Here is a 22,897-nt window from a genome sequence, read left to right on the forward strand (position 1 = left end):
GGAGCGAGCTTTGACATGCTTGCTCTAAAAATAAACTTTGTGAAACGTGCTTCACCAACTTTATTCACCTTAAATGAATAACCAACTAAGAGTCAAATACACGGCCTGACATCCTTTCATGAGTGGTTCAGGGAGACACCATACTCACATCCGATGTGCTGTTTGTGATGTGTTGGAGAAGGCTTTGGGCAGTGGTCACACTCTCCCATCATCAATACAAGATCTTGGTGAAAAATGAATGTCACACTGGATCTTTGGACAGTGGACAAAACAAAAAAGAGCAAAAGGTGCTACAACCGAATACTAAAGCACTTATACATGCACTTGTGCCAATAAGTTTACACACCCTGGTGGATTTTTTTGGTCATTTCTCAAAGAATATATTTTACTTCACCCATGGTCAGTGATGTTGTGAGGCCTTTTATTGTGAAAAATAATGTGTAACTTATTTCAAATCCATCCATCCATTTTCTTCCGCTTCATCCGGGGTCGGGTCTCGGGGGCAGCAGTCTCAGCAGAGATGCCCAGACTTCCCGATCCACACACACCTCCTCCAGCTGTTCTGGGCGGACCCCGAGGCAACACCAGGCAAGCTCGGAGACATAGTCCCACCAGCGTGTCCTGGGTCTTCCACAAGGCCTTGTCCAAATAGGACATGCCTGGAACACCTCCCAAGGAAGGCGACCAGGAGGCATCTGACTCTACTCTGAGCTCCTCCCGGGAAGCTGAGCTCCTCACCCTCACCAGCCACCCTGCGAAGGAAACGCATTTCGGCCGCTTGTATCTGCGATCTTGTCCTTTCAGTCATTACCCAAATCTCATGACCATCAGCGAGGGTGGGAACATGTAAACTTTTCAACAGGGTCATTTTGGTAATTTATTTTGTTATGGTGATTTGAAATGAGTTCCCACATTTTTTCCCCACAACAAATGGCTTCACAACATCACTGACCATGAGTGAAAAAAACGTTTTGGTGTTTTCATTCATATTCTTTGAGAAATGGCCAGAACATCCACCAGGGTGTGTACATTTATTGGCACACCGGCATGCGACTCACAGAAAAACAGCCTCAGAGTCGCCAATTCAGAAGAACCAACATCCATAACCTCCTCTTTGGTCTTCCTCTAGGCCTTGTGTTTCCTGCAGGCTCTAACCTCAGCTTCCTTCCACACATGTATTTACTATCCTTCTCCTGTACATGTCCAAACCATCTCAGTCTGACTGTATCTACGAAACAGCAGAACACGAGCTTTCCCATCCATCAGAAACATCTTACTCACTGTATATCCAATAAGGTAGGGCCCGAAGTATCCGACAACACTGCAAAAAGCCCAAATCCTGAACATATTTCTGCCATCCTGATAAACAGCGGTGGTGCATAAACGTTTGGTCTCATGTATGCATTCAAAACCATGCCACACCGAGGAGGGGAAACTGTGGGACTTGCTGCTGATACGAATGCCTAAATATTTGCGTTCTGCGGAGCGCTGAGTGAAGCCGTAGGGTTTTTTTTTCCCTCGTGTTTTCTTCCTTTATTTTAATTGACAGTTTTCCTTAGCACTGGAGTGTGTTAAACATTTCTGTGGGTGGTCCTTTCCTGACCACACAAACTAAACCCAGCTCGCTAAGTCTCCAAAAATGCAAACGTTGTGAGCACTGAGGGGGGGGGGGGGTATTGTTGACGGTGAAGACGTGATGACGTGCAGTGTAGTGTTGGTGTTATAGTTTGAACAGAGTACGTGATTCTAGTCTGAACTACTTATATCGTTGACATGCAAGTCAGTGAGAAAGCCAAGACACTGAGTATACGGCTCGGAATTAATACCTATTACTCAATTTAACCGGTAGTAAAGTCGCACAACCAAACCACATAATGTAAAACCCCAGCATGAATCAACGAGCAACACAAACAGACCGGCGTGATACAGGCGACCGGAGCGGCATTTGCATGGAGTTGAAATGAAACCCACTCAATGCAAATACAGAGCGATTGGAGGCTACGGCCACCAACCACAGGACAAGCTCTGACAGACCAGTGCGTAGCTTCAGCTGCGTCTCAAACCCCACCTAAAGCTGCTCCTGCTGAAGGAACTAAAGCAAGCTGAGCAAAGATCTGATCAGGGAGAGCTCCTGTTGAAATTATTTGTATGGGGGATGAACATTTAGAGGAGCATTTGCTTCTGATTTGGCGTCACAAAAGCCTAAAACGTACATAAACAGCAAACCCCTACAAACATGTAAAATAATATAATATCTGCTTATAACAATCAATCTTGGGCTTTGTAAATGTATAGCAGCAAGCAATATTTATTTTCATCACCATGGAATCATTTCCATCTGTTGTGCCTCAGGCACACTCTTAAGGAGGATTCACACCAACCCGACGCACTTTGGGGACAGGGCGACTATTACTCTGCTCGGGTCTCCTCTCGTCTGCTCCGTCTCCCCTGCTGAGAGCACCATCTTCACTGACGGGACCTGAACCCCAGACCGAGCCGATAGATGCACAGTGCACATGATGTTTGTAGCGTACGTGTAGAAGTAAATAGTAGCAAAATGCCTCCGTCCCCGTTCAAACACCGTGTGGTGGTTATCTCAGTCGAGTGAATTGTTTTCTCAGAGAGAACCAACGCCTTTTTAGTTCTGTTTATGCCACAAATAAGTGCATACATTTTTCCGGCGTGTTGATTAAACAGTGCAGAACGTATGGAAAAATCACAGCGCTCCTATTGCGGCGACCTCAACAGACACCGTCTACGACCAACCGAGCTGTCCACACCAAACACACGCGTCCCGACGTCGCCAAAACCTGCCCGACCAAGACCGACGGCGATTATCACACTGGTTTGAAGGGAGAACACTCTCTCATTCACCTGGGCCTATTGTATAACTGCAAAAAGGGCCCACCCAGGGATTGAACCCAGGACCTTCTTGCACAAGCATTAATCGCTGTGCTGTGCTGTTAACTTGTAACAATAAAATTCTTGTTGTGGTCGAATGTAAAACAGTCCACTCATGGCAATAATGCCTCATGATTGGTCGGAGTCATAAGTTCGATTCGGCTGCTGCCAAAAAAGGATTATTGTGAATCTGTGAACAATTGCTCACTATCCAGCTTCCAACTCAAAGTAAGTATCCCACAGCTCAACTTCAACATAAGTGTCCATTAGAGTTTTAAAAAGTAACTTGTTAAGTTACCTCGCTACTGTTCTGGAAAAGTGTTAATTCTGTTCCTATAGAGGAAACCATCAGCATGACTATGTAAAGCACAGCGTTTATTATAACCAGCTTACTGTGCTTTGATTCGCTCACACAATCCTATGAGGAACTACTGTGATGGACTACTGTGATCAAGCAGTGAAAAATCAAGCACGGTGGCACAGCGGTTAGAGCTCATGCTTCACAGCTACAAGGGCCCGGGTTCGATTCCCACCTGGACGTTGCCTTTCTGTGTGGAGTTTGCATGTTCTCCCCATGTGTTCCTCCGGCTTCCCCTACCACTAAAAACATGTACAATAGGCCAGAATGAATGAGAGTGTGTTTGAGAGTGCACATAGGGGACGACGGATGGATATTACCCCAGGGCTACTATCCAGTGTGGCGTCTTGCATGAGACCCATGTACACTGCGGTCCAAATTATAATGCAAATTTCATTTTTGTGTCAAAAAAGGAAGAAAAAAAAATAATAATAATTATGAAACTCAAGGATGGTATCATGTCTTGGGGCTCTATGAATCACTGACATCAATCTCAGAGACCTGGGATAATTAGTGTTCAGGTTAAGCCCAGTTAAGGGAAAAAATGCTGAAAAAGGATGTTCCACTTTATTATGCAGATCATCATTTTGAAGCAATATGGGAAAGAAAAAGGGTCTCTCTGCTGATGAAAAGCGTGAAATAGTTGAATGCCTTGGTCTAGGTATGAAAACCTTCGATATTTCATGAAATATTAAGCATAATCATCATAAAGATAAGAGATTTGTGGATGATTCAGAGCACACTCGGGTTTGTGCAGATAAAGGCACAATATGGACGGTTTCTGCCAGACAAACACATCAGATTATTAGAACAGATGCTACAAAGCAGCAGACAGGTATTTGAAGCTGCTGGTTCCTCTGGAGTCTCCTGAAAATCAAGGTGTAGGACCCTTCAGAGGCTGCAGTTGGGCATAAAACTTCTATCTGGCCTCCCCTAAACTGTTCATTGAAGCTGATGAACAGAAACGGCTGCAGTGGCTCAGAAATACATGAAGACTCATTTTCAAACAGTCTTGTTCACTGATGAGGCCGTGTAACCCTGGATGGTCAGATGGATGGAGTAGTTGGTGAATGGCCACAATGTCCCAACAAGGCTGCAGTAAGGAGGGGGCGGAGTCATGTTTTGGGCCAGAGTCATGGGGAGAGAGCTGGTCGGCCCCTTTAGGCCCTTTTAGGCTCCCTGAAGGTGTGAAAATGACCTTTGAAAAATATGTGGAGTTTCTGACTGACAACTGTCTTCTATGCTACAAAATGAAGAGCCGTGCTTTCCCGAACAAGATCATCTTCATCATGACAACGCACCATGTCCTGCTGTAAAGAATACCTCTGCATCACTGGCTGCTATGGGCATAAAAGGAGAGAAACTCATGATGTGGACCCCCTCCTCCCGTGACCTCAACCCTGTTGAGAACCTTCGGAGCCTCACCAAAAAAACTTCTATGAGGGTGGGAGGCAGTTTTCATCCAAACAGCAACTCTGGGAGGTTATTCTGACATCCTGCAAAGAAATCCAAGCAGAAACTCTAATGGATTTAAGCATTTTGAAGCTGCTATCACACAAGGGCTCCTTTGGTAAAATAAAACTTGACCTGTTAAGATTTTTTTGATTGAAATAGCTTTTGATTTCAGTAAATATTTTTCAGTTAATTACAAGCTTTAAAATGTATTGAAACAATGAGTTGCATAATAATTTGGAACAGTGGATTTTGATGTTTTTACTACGTTCATTTTTGAAAAAAATACTGTTATCACTGGGAGATTTTTTCAACCACATTTAAATGATCCTCTACCAGTTAAAGACTTGAAAATTATATTGACTCTCATTTGAGTTGACAATTTAGAAAATCTTGTTGTTCATCAACATGCACTGTCCCAACCAAATAAACCAATACAATTAAAAGTAGTACTAGATAATCATTACATGAGTAATTACAACAGTCCCTTCTCTGTTCACCCCATCTCCAACAGCTGTCCTGCGTAACACAGAGGAGGTGAGGAGACTTAAGTGTCCCACAGGCCATGAACACACCATGTCTGGGGTGGGATGTACTGAACATCAGACAGGCAGATCTGGCCAGTCTGGTTAGGGAACACATCCTTTAACGGGTAATTCATTACAGAAAGCTGGCAGAGTGGTTGTCCTGTCTGCTGCCTCTCAGTGCGGAGGTTGTGGGTTCGATTGCAGCCTTGTTAATGACGCAGACGGTGCGGTGGTCCGAAGGGTCAGCCGGTGATGTGGGGGACGGCTCCGGGAAGTCTGGCTCCCATTGACTCGAGGGCCATTCAAAATCACTCTGCGCCTGTTCAAACGTCAATACAGGATTTTCGCCTTTCCCCAAGCCCTTTTTACTCTCGTGACATTTGCGTCTGTAGTTTAGGGGATTGCTTTTGCACGGAGATATGTGACACTACATCACTGACTGCTACTACCTTCCAGTCCAAATAACACGCGTAATGAGAGAGTGTGTCAAAATGATTATATGGAAGTGATTGGATTCACACACACAAGTCCTTTCATCTGATCAATGTCATTTTGAATGTTGTCTTCACTTTTGGGCAGATTTATGAGACAGTCATTTGGCCTGAGTTCATATGCGTTGAGAGAGAAGATGATGAACTTCATAACAGTTCTTGTTTCCTACAGATAGGTCCATCCACTACAGAGATAATAATTATTTCATTAGGGATCATTTCACTAGGTCATAAAAAATCTGTCACAAGCTATTTTCATTTATTGGCTCATTTATCCGTCATGAATTCATATCTTATTATATGCATTTCTTTTCAGTGTTTTAAAGACCTATTATTTATGTTGGGCAAGACTATGGAGCTAAACTAATGATTTCTGAACAGAATCATAGAACATGAATTTTGCAACAGAAATGTGTTAAATTGTGCATAAAAGTCCCAAAGGAGGACGACTTATTCAGAGCATCATCTGCTCGTCAATATTAAGGCTCATATTTCACTATTATAAATGCAAATTGGAGCTTATTATCCCCTCCCGGAACCGCCACCTTAACGTGGTGGAGGGGTCTGAGCGCCCGAATGATCCTGGAGCTCTGTTGTCGGGGGCTTTGTTCCCCTGGTAGAGTCTCCCATGGTAAACAGGTCTGAGGTGACGGGTCAGACAAGGAGTGGTTCAGAAGCCCCTTATGAGAGACCAACAGGCCTGGATAGAACTATGAGGCCGTCCTTCTGTGACCCACCACTTGCTGGAGGAGCCATAAGGGGCTGGTGCAATGTGCCTTCACGACCCGGAAATGGACAAGTGGAAGAAAATGGATGGATGGAGCTTATTAATTGCATTTCCTTAATTTTAACACAGTGGACAAACGGTTCGCCACAACGAGGCAGTATTCACAAGTTCGTGTATCTTTTTTTACAACATTTTTGGTTAATGTAAACTCTGATCATGAGCCATACAGCGTCTCATCACTGTGTTATTGAAAAACAAAATTGCTAATACTTTCCAATTTTCCAAAGCTGCGTTTAAACTATAACAAACCAACCCCTCGGCTCACATTACACAACAAAATACTACAAAACTAAAAACAAGGAGCTTGGGGGTGACCACCTATGTTGTCGTGCGCTGACATTAGCCCTACAGTAAAACTAGATGATTATACGAGACTTTAACTTCCTGACTGCTTGTTGGGAGTCTGCGCTGGATTGGACGTCTCTCCTCACTCTTCCTCCTCCTCTTCGAGTGTTTTTGCATTTCGAGCCCCGATTGTCCCGGTGAGTAACTCATTTAGGAAGTGCCCCCTCCCTCCTCCCTCTGAGCGTACAAGAGCGTCTTTGACTTAAACATGTCTGCCGAGGAGATGCTTGGACGTAAGGATGGGGTCAGTATCCTTAATGGACTTAGCATTGACTCTCAACACACACACGCACACACGCACACACACACGCACACACACACACACGTACACACACACTCGCCGTTCCTTTTTGCTCCCGTGTAGTAACTTCGTTTCTGCCTCGCCGCTCCTCGCCCCCCACACTTTGCCCGCCTCCATTAGATTACATGTTGTAGACTCCTGAACGTTGGCGTGCCGGCTTCGACCCCCCGCTAGCCGCTTTTAATGCAACGCAAAATTCATTACTGATCACATTACATCAAAATAGACCTCCCCACGCGCGCACGGCCGAGGATGCTGCAGCAGGGATTGGCAGAAAGCTTCAGAAAGGGCTGCGGCTAATCGAATCCTACAGCACTTCTGCACCGGGCCACGGCAAGGACAAGACTACGGACGACACCGAACACACAGCGGAAGAGATGCATGCAGTGCTGTCAGGAAACATCGGCACCCTCGGTGAAGATGCTGTAAAAACGGCGTGTGTTATCGCTTTGATATCTCACAAAACTGCAAAGAGTTATTAAAGAAACCATGCAAACAAAGAACACTTCTGTATCTGTAGTATTCCTATAGCTCCAAACGGGGGTGAAGTTGGAAGCTACCACGCTCTTCCACGGGCACAAAGACCAGACAGGTATGTATCAACTCATCTAAGCTCAGGCAAGAACAAATCACAGTATGGAGAAACGGTTCCTTTAAGAGTAAGATGTGAAACTTTGGTTACTTACTCGAAAAAAAGAAATAAATGGAAAAGACAGAAAAGAAAAGAGCCACTTCTTGACAGCAGCAGGCGGGAGGACAGACTATGGCAGGATTACTCAAACATACTGTACATGTACAAATGGCACAGCACTGGCCCTTTAAGTCATCAAAAACGGCATTCTGACCAGACAAATCAGCTCATGAGAGAAAGAGCTCAGCAATGCTTCATATCCAGTGTATAAATTTTTTTTTGTACCATCTATACCAGCCCCTCTAGTCCCGTCTCAGGGACAGGCTGCTGATTGCTGATCCTTGCCTGGTCCATAAACCTTCTCTCCCTCTGCTGCCCTGTTGTACATATTTTGATATTGCTCTGTATAATGGTGCACTGCAAAAAGTATTTAACTAGATCAGCATAAACATCTCAATTTGAGCATAATAATCCACATTTGAGTTGTTTTGACTAGTTAAGAAGTTGTTGGGCATTTGTCCTAGATTATTTCACTTGTTCTGAGATGTTTCTGACTCGTTTCGATACATTTCGTCCTTATTTCAGGTCATTTTCTTTGCCAATGGGGTAAGAAAATTTGGTCTTATCTCATTGGCAATTTTACTTTCTTATTTCAAGCGAGATTTACCCAAGAACTGGTGTGAAATGTCCTCAAACAAGCAAAGTAAACTTGGTCCGATCAGGAAAAGTGTCTAAATGAGTGAAAAGCGCCCAAAACAAGATATATTTCCTCAATTCAAGTCATTTAAGCCAATGCTGGATATTTACTTTTTGTAGTGTGTTGATCAAGGGTTTGACAGTAAAGCCATTTTAGTTCTATGTATGTGCTTTAAATGGTGTTGAATTGACAGTCCTAATATCAGCAAAAAAAACATTAGGCTCAACATATGAGCCTTTTCTGTTAAAGGAACAGGCCACCGTTTTTCCATACAGTGATATGTTCTTACCTGAGCTTAGACGAGTTTTGCATGACTGAGGGCACACACAAAGACCAGACAGGTACGTATCAACTCGTCTAAGCTCAGGTAAGAATATATCTCAGTATGGAAAAATGGTGGCCTGTTCCTTTAAGATATTTCTCTCAAAAGATGCTCATAGAGTCATGCTGGCATCTGCCCTCAACCTGACCTGAACTTCAAATTCTAGAAGTTCCTGAATGCGACCTCAAGATTCATTTCATGTTTGTGTTGCAGCTGACGGTGCTGATGGGACAGACCTGTCGCGGAGCCGCTGATGTCCCGACTGGGCGACTCGGACATGGCGTCGGCGAGCCGCTCCCTCAGCCCCTCGTCGCTGGCGTCCGCCGAGCCCACAATGTGTCGAGGCACGCCGAAACTCTCCGGCCAGCTCCCACACACCTCCAGCAGGGTCACGCCACGCCCCTCATACGCTCCTGTGGGGGGGGGGAGAACAAACAGAAATGTATGTCAAAAAGCTGGTTTCATACCACGCAGTACTCGTGCACCAGGGAGACCAAACTCGCCCCAAAACATCGGAGAAACCGGCCAAAACCAGTAAACCGACAACGCGCTCTTCTGATGATAGAAACCTGCTCAGAATGTCTGTATATAAGAACAATGAAGGAACGGGAAGATGAAATGATCTGAACATTACAGGTGAGACCATGTTTCAAACAAAATCACACTTTTTTTTCATCTTTCACATTTTGCCAAGGTAAAACCTTCAGCCTGCGTCTCTTGAGGTCGCCCTTTGTGGGTTTTAAAGGGGGGGTATTATGCCAAATCGACTTTTTCAAGCTTTACATCATGTTATTATGTCATTCCCTCATTAAAAACATGCCTGAAGTGTTGCCTTGGCACATTCATGTATTTTTGAGTAATCTGTAAAAACTCTGATGGCGGCCATTTTAGGGATAGCTTTGCCTGAGTCCTCCTAGGAACGCCCTCGTCACCAGCCGAGTAACCAACCACTGCTCCTCAGCAGAACCCCCTCCCCACTGATGCCACAGACAGCGTGTGGAGGGGGCGTGTCGGAAAGGCTCAGAGGTTCTTAAAGAGACAGAGGCCTATTTCAAGACATTCACTACAGCCATTTTGGGAGAGACATTTTATACAAGGCAGTTATTCTAATTTACTGCATTTACAGACCAACAGAAGGTTTGGTCATCATTGTAGCGTGCTATAGACTGGTGCTATTTGGCTGAAAAAAGCAGAATACCCCCTCTTTAAGGTATGTTTAGGATCATGAACCATTCGTAGAAACCACCGCTATGTTTGCTTCCAGAATTTGTTGGAATTTAATTGAATCAATTTTTCCCTTGACCTGTGAAATGTTCCCTGTTCTACTGGCTGCAATACTAAAAAGCATGATCGATCCATCCCCCACACTGAACAGTCGGACACAAACGTTTTGCCCTTTCTTCTTCTCAGATCGCTCCAAAGGGCTTCTTTCCAAATTGTATCAGGCTTGTCTAAATGTTCTTTTTTTTTTTTGGGGGGGGGGGGGTTCAGGCTAAAACCTTTATAAAGGCACTCCCAGCAACCGCTGACACTGCCAGCGTCGCCCCGAGATAAAAACTATCAAAGCTGCACCAACACTAGTTAGCCATTTCACCATTAGCGTTAATTGACTGCTCCCTTTAGCCAAGGCACCTGGTTTAACTCTGTTTAAAGCTAATTTACGACGTGTTTGCCTTTCACTCACAAACCATTACAATCTGTTCGGAGCCGCAGTAAAAGTGCCAGTGACCCGGGCCAAGGCACTAAAACCCAATTGGATTAACGCCGCGCCGCGTCAGGGGCATGAGCCTGAGCGCTAGCGTGTGTTTTTTTTTTCGTTGACTGCTAACGTAGCCCAGAGACGTGAGAATGAGCTCCTCTCTTTGGTCTCCTGTGAAAAAGTGAGTGTTCAAATGAAGTTAGACACATGTGCAGCCACTTTATGACCTCGACATGCTTGACTAATTCAGCAGTAATTATCTCATTGGGACAATTTTGGAACTGGGAGAAAAAAATGACTTCTAACTAGCATATACGCACTATAGTTGTATTTGTATTTGTTTTGGTTTCTCCATTAGCTGAAACAAGTGCAGCTACTCTCCCTGGAGTTTGGAATCAATGCAGGAAACAAAAATTGGCACAAAATGTACGTGAGAGAGTTTGGGGTGGAATGTTACACATTTTCGGCGGAACTAGCTTACATTGTCCATCGACTAGCAACACGAAAACAGCATGAAAAGTGAAGAAAACAACTGTGGAACGTCAGCTGTCCGGTCACTGCTTAAAGCTGACTTCTTGTTGTAACTAAAGACCTTGGAAGATAAAAGTGGAATCTAAATGTGAGCAGTGGATATGCAGGAGGGAAATGTCACAGTTTGAACAGAAAAAAAAATCTAAAAAAAATCAGGTACCCCAGCTTTAATAACAAACGTCTGCCCAGAGGCTTTTATCTGAACAATAATTAAAATTATTTGTATTTTACTATGGAAAATGGAATATAATGAAGACAAAAAAAATACACTTTTTAAAGCCATTTTGAGCTCATAGGGTGTTCACTGCGGCAACATTATTTTGGTAATAAAAATAGGGAAGCTTGTTTTCATTGTGCTGTGATGGATCGTTCCCTCGAGACCATATTAAAATTCTGACCCGCCTCCTTACTCACCGTTATACTGATATGTTCACTTTATAAGAGACTGACCACAGAGCGTTTGGATGGTCAATCTCTTTGGATAAAGGTTAAATACAGTTTGTTTTATTTTTTTTACAGACTTGCTATTATGGAATAAAAGATACTAGAGTTGTAGTTCACAGATGGATTTCCCAGATCTGGAAGTGACTCAGCAGTTGACTGAATCAGTTGTCTTTGTTGGACTGTTTTGGCTGCTGTACATGGACGTTCGCGGCTCATAACAAACAGATATTTGTTATGAGACATTCATCCCGAACTCTGCCGGCCCTCGCCCTTCATCTGACATTTGACTTTGAATTCTGGTAGCAAACCTCCTTTGTTTTATGTCAACTCTATAATGTTGCAATTATAGCTAATAATTTGTTTTGGCAGCTCATCACAAGGTTTCATTTCTTATAGGGTTTAACTCAATTTTGCCCAAACAGTTTGAAATGTACGAACAAAGACAGACACTTTGTGCCAGTGTGTGTAGTACATTATGTGGACAGACAAGTGTGGAAAGAGACCATAACATTTATGTTCTTCATTGGCACTGAACTCCAAGTCAAAGAGTCAAAAACCTGATGCTGAAATGCCACGTCATTGAGTGAAATGAAGGGCTACCATATTTACGATTGACCACCAAAGTACGATTCCCCGAGCGAGGTTCTCCTGATCAGAACGTTCCACGATCAGGCGAAGCTTTGGAAAGACTAAACAAAGTCATAACATTAGAGACTTAGTGCTGTTAGCGCGTTTCCTGCACTTTTACGGCCTGTTTGCCCCTGGGGTGAATAAAGTTTTACAACACGTGACCTGACAGTAAAATTAGATGGATTAGCAGAGTTGCTAAAGCTGTTCGAGGGCTAATATAGGCCTGTATCTGTAACGAAAGAAGACCACGATATGGGTTCTGGCCCGATTTTCCAAACAAATAGTTGAGTGTGGCTTTAGATGCTGTTAGAAGAGAAACAGTCCAGGCTCCGGCAGCAGATGCCAGGCCTCAGTATGCACTGGTGCTATCAGCGGCGTTTTACTGGCCGAGGCCTTTGGTGATAAACCCGTGGCTTCCCCTAACCCTCCGCTCGGCTCTTATCTGGAGTGCGGCTCTTTGATGTGCCTGGCTCAAAGGCTATCGGGCAGAGGAGACTACTGTGTGGGAGTCTGCTCACTGTCATCACGAAAGAGGAGGAAAAGATTGAGGAGAGAGACGAGAGAAACTTCGCGAGCTGCACCTAGATTTGCTTCGTCTTTTTCAAGAATTTGTGCAAAGACCGGGGCTCACTGAGGTCCCAGGACGGCAAAACGAAACTCTGTATAACGTATCAACTAGAGGGCTTTGTCTCTGAATATTTTTATTTGTTTAAAGACTATACAAGCTATAGCCAAACATGAATAAACACGGCAGTCATATCACTTTATGTCAGCTTTTGGAAGAGGATGCAAAACGTTTAAAGCTCATGATGGGCTGCCTGAAGACAAAGGTAGAGGTTCTAGTTTTGCAGACAGGTTATAAAATAGTTAAGTAGTAGTAGTTATAACCGTTGAACAACAGTTGAACACTAGCAACATACTGACAGGTGTATTTTTATATTCTATTCATTTATCTAGAATTTACTGACTTAAAGAAATGTCCATCACTGTGCCTTTTCAAATAAACTGACATATCAATCAAATGATTATGTACATTCCCACAGTAGCGAGCCCAGCCAGTGAAGAAGCTGGTGTTTTGTGGCTAAACGTTGGCTTTTATGTCAAATGAATGCAGCTGGTTTGGTGGATTGGAGATATTATGTAACCATACAGTCATGCAGGACTCACAGAATCCATTTGGAGAGAGATAGAGTGAGAGGTGCTAATGCAGAGTTGCACGGCCGCTTCCGTAAAGCTCCTCCGACCCTGATAAGACAGACCAGGGGGGCAGACAGAGGGCGAGCCCGGAGATAAGGCCCTTGAGTGCAGGCAGGGAGAGCGCGGACGCCCCCCCCCCCCCCCCCGGAGCTGACACAGGGCTGGATCAAAGTGAGGGGATGTTTGAGAGCGTGGGCCTGGGGTAAACAAAGCCCTGCTCCCGGTGTTTTCTCTGGTAATGATGAGCAAATAGCGACAAATCCGAAGGAGAGCGGTGGCACGACCAGAACCAAAGCTGGTTTGGACAAAGGCTGTTGGATTGAAGTGTCCCAGGTGATGGCCCATCCGTGGACTGAGAGGAACGTGTCTCTGAAGCGGTTATTTCTCTCACACACAATGGTAAAGTAAAGACATCTGTCAGACACTGAAAGATAAAAAAAGAGGGATCAGCCCTTTTGAAACGTCAAAAAATATTGGGACGGGACCATGGAAACATCAAACCTTTAGTTGCCAATAGCCAACAGGGTCGTAAGAAGCACATTTACAGAAAGAACACAAAGTAATGGTCGAAGAATGAAAAAAAAAATCAATTGTGGAGCCTCCAGGAATCCATTGTCCACTTGTCCAGAACAGGAGCGGTCTGGCCATATGTCCATTCTGGAAGAGCGCAGAAGGGCCACTGGCTCTAGGGCCACCAGTCCCGCCTCAACCGAGCTTTACCCAAATCTAAAAGCTAAAAAGAAAAGCATCAAAATAGCGGATGAAAAAGAGGATGAAAGGTCAACAAAAACACGGACAAAAAAACTACAAAAACGTGAGAAAAACACAACAAAAAATGATAGAAAAAAATTATTTAAAATAACAATAAAAATACGACAAAAATGTGGCGACGTGACAAAAAGATTCCATCACTTTTGCAGGTCTTAGCTTTCAAATGAGGCGTTACATTGTTGATCTCTAGTCGAGAAGCCTTTAGATTTGGGTAAAGCCCAGTGTAAAACAAAACATGAATCTAAAAGGAATTCCGTGGAGTATGGTGTGCCACAAGGTTCAATTTTGGGACCATTATTATTTATTATTTATATTAATGATTTTGCTTCTGTTTCTACGACCACCTTTCCCGTTCTTTTTGCTGATGATGCCGATCAAAAAAATGATAATGAGGAAACTGAGGAAAATGCACTTGTTAATGTTAAGGCGGGGGGTAAGAGGTTAAAATATGTACGCTAATTTGGGCCAGGCTGGTCAGAGTCCAGGGCTGTTTTTCAGTCCCAGTCCGCCCCTGGTCCAGAAGTACAAGATGTTCAGTGATCAGAGCCAATGTGTGAAAAGTGGAAACCCATATTTAATTTGATCGCATTCAGTTAGATAATGTATTGTACAAAATGAGGAAAAAGTGTTGCTGGAACTGAACTTTGGCAATTTTTTAAGCTCTCGAGGTTTGGCGATTCGTTGAAAACACATGTCCAGCTCTGCTAATGCTAGACCACGGTTAAAAGCTGACAAAAGTCCATCTGCGGACGATGTGGCCATTTTAGAAACATCCTCCTCCTCCTGCGTACTTCCGAACGTGACGTGTCCCTCCTCCTCGGGGGCCCTCATCAGATCCTTGCGCGGTGGCTCCGAAAGGGTCACCTCCTCTCCCGGTATCTCTCGCTCACAATGGTGTTAATGGACTCACCCCGTTTTCTCCACAATGGCGCCATTCAGACGCCGCGCGGGCCCGGTTGACAAAAACACCCTTTTAATACGCGCCGGCATTGGCTCTGACTGCTCGCTGAACCCTGGCCGGCCGTCCCCGCTGGAGGAGGAGGGGGGGGGGGGGGAGTGCTAAAGTGTGCTGTTCCCCCGCGGGCACATGTAGCGCGCTGCCGTGTTAATGGACGTGTAGAGGCTCTTAGGATTAGCACCAGGAGCTAGTTTCTGACAGCCGCTCCTTCGCTGGAAAACAAGCCAACATCTGCGCAGGCTGATTCAGAATCTTAAATTAGGAAAGATTTTTTTAATGCAGTCGGACAAGTGCCCAACAGACACCTGACTGATTTGTCATGAGTCAGGGCTGCTCCCATCCAGCACGAAGAATATGTGCTGGGATGTAGGTGGAGGGAGTGTGTGTCTAGTTTGAAGCAGAATTTGAAGAACGCATCAAATCAAGAATGCAAGGAATACATCTAAAGTTGTCATCAGCATTTGACCCATGTGCGTGTACAGCTTTTTCGCTTTTCCACACTGAGATATGTTCTTACCTGAGCTTAGACGAGTTGATACGTACCTGTCTGGTCTTTGTGCGTGCCTGCGGAAGAGCTTGGTCGCTTCTAACTTCACCCCCGTTGGGAGGAATATACATTGGGAGAGGCCAAATGCTAACAACATCTTTGATCTTTTTGCGTGACTGAGCGCACGCACAAAGACCAGTCAGTACATATCAACTCGTCTAAGCTCAGGTAAAAACACATGTTAGTATGTAAAAACGGTGGCCAGTTCCTTTAATATTTGGTCGGACAGCCTTCAAAATCCAGAGTTGCATTCCTTTTTCACCAAGATCGAGCAGTGGGAGAATGTGACCACGGTGCAAAGACTTCTCCAGCACGTCCCAAAGATTCAAAGGGGTTAAGAGCTAAACTCTCATGCTCCCTGTGAACCACTCTTTCAAAATGTGAGTCCGGTGAATCCTGGCATGGTCATCTTGGAATATGTCAGTGCCATCAGGGAGGAAGAATCCCATTGTTAAGGTAACATTAAATCACTATATAGCACGACTGTACCCAGTATGACAAATAGCTATTTAATGTTACCCTCTAACACCCATCTTTGGAATAACCCGGTCATTAGGGATGTTCCCGGTCATCAGCTGATCCCATTCTTTGGGCACCTTGCTGACCGACTGCAGAAGCCCCAGTTCAGAACAGTTAGTGACATCCAGGTAAGGGACACTTTTCTTTAGCAATCAATTAATAAAAGCTATAATGAGCTTTAAACTACAAATGCAAGGAGCTAGGCTTTCAAAATATTATATGTTTACAAAATATAACTATGGCAGCAAAATGATTTTACTTTTATTTACGCCAACGGTACCTTGGGCCCTCCCAGTAGCTCCCCCAGTATTTAATTGGAGGGCAGGGGGGTATCATTTAGAAAAGTGATACAATCTTCTGTGTGAAAATGTGGGAACCTCTTCTCTCCAACAAACAAAACATCAGGCTACTCCAGCTCTAACCCCCCGCCTCTCTCCTCCGCCCGGCTGCACCGCCCTGACACTATTGCTCTCTGCGCTGACTGAAAAGCTATTATTCTATGAACGTGTGTGCAGCAGCAGAAGTGGGTAATTCACACATGAAACTCCCAACAGAAAGGCCTGGCGAGCTTTTGTAACTGAATCAAAGAGCTCATGGCTTTGAGGCGGGAGTGCTAACTACGCGGCTGCGCCTACACAAACTGAATGGAGGGCGGCATTAGCTCAGCTGCCTATACACGAGCCCGTGGTCGACGGCGGGGTGTTCCGACTATACGTCTTTTCTCTCTTCGCAATTAACTCTGTGCGGGTTACGTTTCGCTCCATATGTCCCAGTGTAAGAGCGGAGTGTGCAAACCACCCCCGGGGCAGGGCTATAGTGTCCCGACAGGATTAGCAACACTTGGCTAACGGGCCGCGGCAACACGAGTAAATGATTCACAAGTATCGCGCTGTACAGAAACACAGGATCTGTCGTTGGAAGGGAGTGAGCGCCCAGGCTGACGGGCCGTCCTGTGTGCGGCTTTGCTCCGAGAAACATGTTCAGTTACAGCTGGCCCGACATAGGTACTCCTGACAAAGGTTTAGGATCTCTCTTTGCGGTCGTCCACGGCTCTGGAAGGGTTAAAGGAGCTCCTACAGACTCTGACTTTCCTGACTTGGACTTTTTTCGCAGGAACTTTTCAGCATTTTTTGTTTTTCCATAAAACAATGTACTTGTATAAAGTATATGTTAATAATGGGAGAGTGTGGCTCTTGTCAAATCAAGCTTGCACCCACACATGACCGGAGGTCTATTAGAGTAGACCTGAGTAAATGAAAGGTGTGTACAAGATTATTATGTTATATATCTTCACATGCACAACAGTGCATGTGAAGATTTGCTTTTACTGTTATGAACTTGGTCAAATATTAGGAGGTTTGTCCAACTGTATTTATCACTACAATAATTCATAAATTTGCTACTATTTCTACCTTAAAGATTTTTTTTTTTTTCTTCCAAAAGTAAGCATTGCATATAGCTCTAACAGTACAGTAGTTGTTGGGTGACAGTGGTGCAGTGGAGAGGGGGGCGAATCCTGCAGGAGCACACTGTCGTTGTGTCCTTGGGCAAGACACTCCAGCCCTTGCCTCCAGTGTCTGACGCTGGTGTTTGAATGAGTGTGTGAATGGGGGAGTGATTCCTTGATCTAAAGCACTTTGGGTGGCTAAAGAAGTTAGAAATGTGACATTTTAAATTGTGTACCTGGGTAGGAGGAGCCTACTCTTCTTACACCATTCAAAATACAGAATTTTTAGTTTATGGTAATATCCTCATTTTAAGGAGATTTATAGGAGCAGGTGGATGATTTCTAAAATCTAAGTGGCCAATTGATTAATTAAATGTGTTATCAGTCAAAATGAAAACCGACCAGCATTTGGCCAGTTGCCAGTGCTCATGTCAAGTCCTGTTTTTCAGTAACAATTTATTTACAAAATGCGCAATACCATAATGCATTGCGCCTTGGGGGGTTCGCTGCTTTAAACAATATGGCGTGCGAGCTGTCATCGAAACGACTAATCTTCCAAATACCATTAAAAATATCCAATTCCACTAAACCAAAGCTTATTATAATCTGTACCTTTGTATCTATTGATTCTGAAAAGTCGTTAACCTCGTGTGCAGGGCTTTGTAGTTCCGGATTACGTTTTTGATTGCTGGAGCAATTACGAGCACAGCAGAAGTTGTTTGTCATCATTGTTTGGCTGTAGCTTCACTCGCGCTCAAAGGCCTCCAGCTCCTATCTACTATACAGGTAATAATAGTGTATATGGTAAAAACACAAAATAAAAGCATGCAATTAAATCCCTATCCATTATCCAGATTTTGTGTCAAAAAATAAGTAATTCGAGCCATTTGTGCACATAAAAGGCCATCAATTGACACATCAAAATTTCAAAAACATTTTCCCTCATAATCGTGTCAGTAATCTACAGAGAACATCTGAAATCGATATCTCTAAGGAGCCGAATCTGTGGGATCTGTTCGTTTCTCAGAGATTGTGGAGGTAGCAGGGCAAGAATCCGTCTCTCTCTCACATAAAGGCCGGTCCCCTGTGCCTCCCTTACCCGCGCAAAAATTTACCGTCCGAGCGTTTGCGCGGGGCCTCGGCGGGTCTGAATCAAGAGGCTTCCCGACTCTGAAGCCACAGACGCTACGTGTTCCTGGAAATCGGACAATCCCATTTGATCTTCACGCCCCGCGCTCCGCTAATGTGTCCCTGAGCCCGGCGCTTTCGCACCACAGAGAGGGAGAGACGGGGGTGAGAGGGGGAGGACTGTTTATTTCTGCTCCCAAACTGGACTTTTTATGCCTCTCTCCAGTATTGAGGAGTTAGACGAGTTTACTCTCAAATCTAGGAAACTGTACCATGTTTTTTCACTCCGCCTGGACAACGATCGTGGTCTAAGCGTCGTATACGGAGTTCTCTCATAATGTGTTTATGAATAATGAAGCAGCGAAGGCAGAAGGAGTGAGTGGCTGTGAAGGCATAGAAGTGAAGAAAGGCATGCTTAATAATAATAATGATAATGCCTCGGTTTTATAAAACGCTTTTCTGGACACTCAAAGACGCTTTACATTGCACTGTTCGTTCACTCTATACTCGGTGGTGGTAAGCTACTATTGTAGCTACAGCTGCCCTGGGGTTGACTGACGGAAGCGAGGCAACCAGTCTGCGCCATCGGCCCCTCCGACCACCACCAACCACTCACTCACACATTACGTTCGCTAGGCTTCCTGGTGTTCCCAAATGGTCTTCCATCCCAGTCCTGCCAGGCCCTTCCCTGTTTAGCTTCCAAGGTCTGACGGGATTGGGCAGAGCCAAGGCCGGATTTATGAAGGGGCTTACAGGGGCTAAGCCCAGGGGCCCAGCAGGTTGAAGGGCCCCTGGGCTGATGGAGAAAAATGCGTGCTCTGTGCGGGCTGTAAACGAGTTCCCTCTCTCTTTGCAAACTCCCTTACATTTATCACATGATTTTTTCACCCGAGAATAAACCAGGACTAAACCAGGACCAAGACAGGACTAAACCAGGACTAAACCAGGACTAAACAAGGTCTGAGCCACATGTATATGTACCTATTAAAATAAAAAGATCCCCCTTTTTTCAAATATGCTCCCCCACCAGTCTGGCAGTAGCAAAGGTTCTTCCGCGAGGGCCACGGAGCTCAAATTGGGGTCATTATGTTAAACTTTTTTTTTTTTTTTCGAAATTTGTCATTTTTTAAAAACTTTAAGAAGTTACTTCTGCATGTTCAAATAAAAATAAAAAAAAATTCATGCATCCTTTCATTGTAGAGAGAAAGAAGTGCGACAGACATACAGTATATGTAAATGTTGTTAAGGCGCTATATAAATAAATATTGATTGAGTATGGGGTATGGGGGGCCCTGAAAAAACTTTAGCCCCAAGGCCCATTTGACTTAAGTCCGGCCCTGGGCATAGCAAAGGCTGTATGGCCACAGAAACTCATCCACTAGGAGTGAGTGATATGACGATATTAGACCATCTCACGATCTCCAGGGCGGACGATCGGTCATTTGGGATGACGGTGGTCTCTACCAGGACCAGCTGTTTTGTAGGTTTTCTGGTGAGAGGCTCCGTCAGCAGTGAAAACCTAAACAGCTCATCCGAGTGCCACTCCTGGGTTTACAATCACTTACACAACTCTGCAGAGAATCACAAATTAGAAACAAGCGCAATGATGAAAACAGGCAAAATAGTCAAGGAAAGGAGAGGAAAGTGAGGGTTTGTTTGCAGACTGTTCTGATCAGCCGTTTGTTTGTGATCACCTGCCGTTAGCACACGTATGCTAGCTCCATTTGCTAAGTGTCTCTAAACCAGGCCGACAGGAGCAGATGGACACATTCACGCAAAAGACCGACTCCTTCAATCCTTCAACAACACGGGGAAAAAAAAAAAACTCCTGATAGACTGAACAATTGTGCAAACATAAATTGAAATCTGTTGGATGGATCTCTCTCCCCTCTCTCCCTCCCCAGGGTCCCAAACCGAGTCTCTTGCACAGGAATAATCCAATTTAGCCTGAAAGGGAGGGGCCACTTTTCATTTCCTGGCCCCGGTTTTGGCACAATGGCGTTGCGTCCGCCGGGGGAATGCGCCGCTCTCGCCCACTCTCGCCCTTCGAACGCACTCGCTTTGACAGACAATGGAGCAACAAGGCGATCGCAATTTCACTCAGCGTCTACACATTACATTTGTATTTGCGCTGCAGATGTTTTTTGTGTGTGTGACTCTGTGTGTTCGATAATATTTTACAGGTATTTGGTAATAATCTCAAACACACATCTTAGTCTTTGTTGGTTAGAAAATGCAATATTGATCTATATCAGCTAGAAGTGAAACCACATAACGTCCTGTAGTTTCAAGCAGTCTCCCCCATAAGCCCCGCCCACCGCCTTCCCTTCCCTTGCTCCCCCTTTGCAGTGAAGAAAAAAATGGCTGAAAAAAAAAAAATAGACTAGCGGCTTTGTGCGGCTGTCGTAAAGGTGTTTTCACGCTGTTATGAAAAGATTGCGCACAAGAACATCCTCTCGGGAAGATTCAATGATCACTCAAAGATGCGCGAGTGGGTCAAAAAACAGCTTCTGGGCGAGAAACTATAAAAAAAAGTTTATCTTGCCAAGAAATTCTAGCAGCAGAAAGATAAGTCCACAGAGCTGACTAAATATATAAGCATAACGATTTCAAAAACAGTTACAGCACAGACGACTGACCTTTGGATCTAAATTTGTGCATAATTCCACCTACCCCCGCCCCGCCCACTACTTGAAGTGTGCCGAAGTGTGTCCAGCCCTGCCTTTTCAAACAGCTGCGTAAATCCTCTCCACATTCACCTGCTGTAAAACCGTCATGTCCGACTTTATTAGGACCACACACACACACACACACACACACACACACACATGCGTTTGAACAACTCAATTCAACACAACACACCGTAAAACTGGGCCCTTTGAACCCGAGTGGGAGGTCAAAGTGACCTTTCGCAAAAGCTTGGGTGCGCACCTATGTTCCCCGGGTCCTATATTCCCTCGCTTCTATGGACGGGGGAACTGCAGACCCAACCAAACTCTGTTCATTTAAAGAAAAATGCCACTTAGTTACTGTTGCTAGGTCCGTCAAACTTTCTGATGCCAATGCTGGAGTGACTTGTGTTAGTGACTCTGATTGGAGCAATCTGCAGCAGAGGAATTCAAGATATTAAACTATCCAATGAAGGGTAAAGGACTGCTACTGAGACTCCGATTTGGCTCTGCAGGCCTTTAGTCTATTGAGGCCTTTAGTCTCAATAGAAACCTGAGAAAACCTCATGATCTCTTCCTTAAATGCAGCCAGCACAGGTATGTGGACCAGTCAAGCTCTTGCACTCCCATATTTTTGTATTATTGTTAAGAGAGGGTCATTGCTTCGGTTTGCTAAAGTTAGCTAGCTAGCTAAACCTACAGACGCCTCAATGATAATACGCTGCAGCCACTCATCGTTAGAACCGTGACAAGATGTACAGTATTTTAATCATGAAGAGAGACAGCTAAACGAAATAAGTAAATACATTTAAAAACGTGGTGCACGACTTAGGACAGTTACACCATTATGAGACTGTGGACTGAGGCTTGTAAACGTTCACCAGCACAGCTAAAGCTACGCCAAACAACTCCAGTGTGTGCAGCGTCATGTGACTGTGAACGCTAGCTAGATAATAGCAAAGGAACGTTGTTTGACGACGAAGAAGACGACAAAGACGAAGACGACAAAGAAGACGACGAAGAAGAAGACAAAGACGAAGAAGACAAGGACGTCGAAGAAGACTACAAAGACGAAGAAGACAAAGACGAAGAAGACAACAAAGAAGACGACAAAGACGAAGAAGACGACAAAGACGAAGAAGACGACAAAGACGAAGAAGACAACAAAGAAGACGACAAAGACGAAGAAGACGACAAAGACGAAGAAGATGACAAAGGAGAATAAGAAGAAGATGACAACAAAGAAGACGACGACGAAGACAAATAAGACGACGAAGGAGACTAAGAAGAAGACGACGACGAAGACAAATAAGACGACGAAGGAGACTAAGAAGAAGACGACGACGAAGATAAATAAGACGACGAAGGAGACTAAGAAGAAGACGACGACGAAGACGAATAACACGACGGAGGAGACTAAGAAGAAGATGACGACAAAGAAGACAACGAAAAAGAAGACGACAAAGAAGATGACGACGAAGAAGACGACAAAGATGGCGACGAAGTAGACGACGAAGTAGACGACGAAGATGACGACTAAATGAC

General features: G+C 44.6%; 1 protein-coding gene across 2 annotated transcripts in view; it reads right to left on the reverse strand.

The window, feature by feature from the left end:
* Positions 1–22,897, reverse strand: part of bcas3 (BCAS3 microtubule associated cell migration factor) — a 463,665-nt gene that overhangs the window by 22,530 nt on the left and 418,238 nt on the right. For both annotated transcript variants that reach the window (XM_079559235.1, XM_079559236.1), the window contains one exon: positions 9,049–9,225. In XM_079559235.1, the coding sequence (XP_079415361.1) occupies positions 9,049–9,225 (177 nt within the window). The remainder of the gene's footprint in view (positions 1–9,048; positions 9,226–22,897) is intronic.

This window comes from Gobius niger, assembly GCF_951799975.1.
Source record: "Gobius niger genome assembly, chromosome: 1".
NCBI lineage: Eukaryota > Metazoa > Chordata > Actinopteri > Gobiiformes > Gobiidae > Gobius > Gobius niger.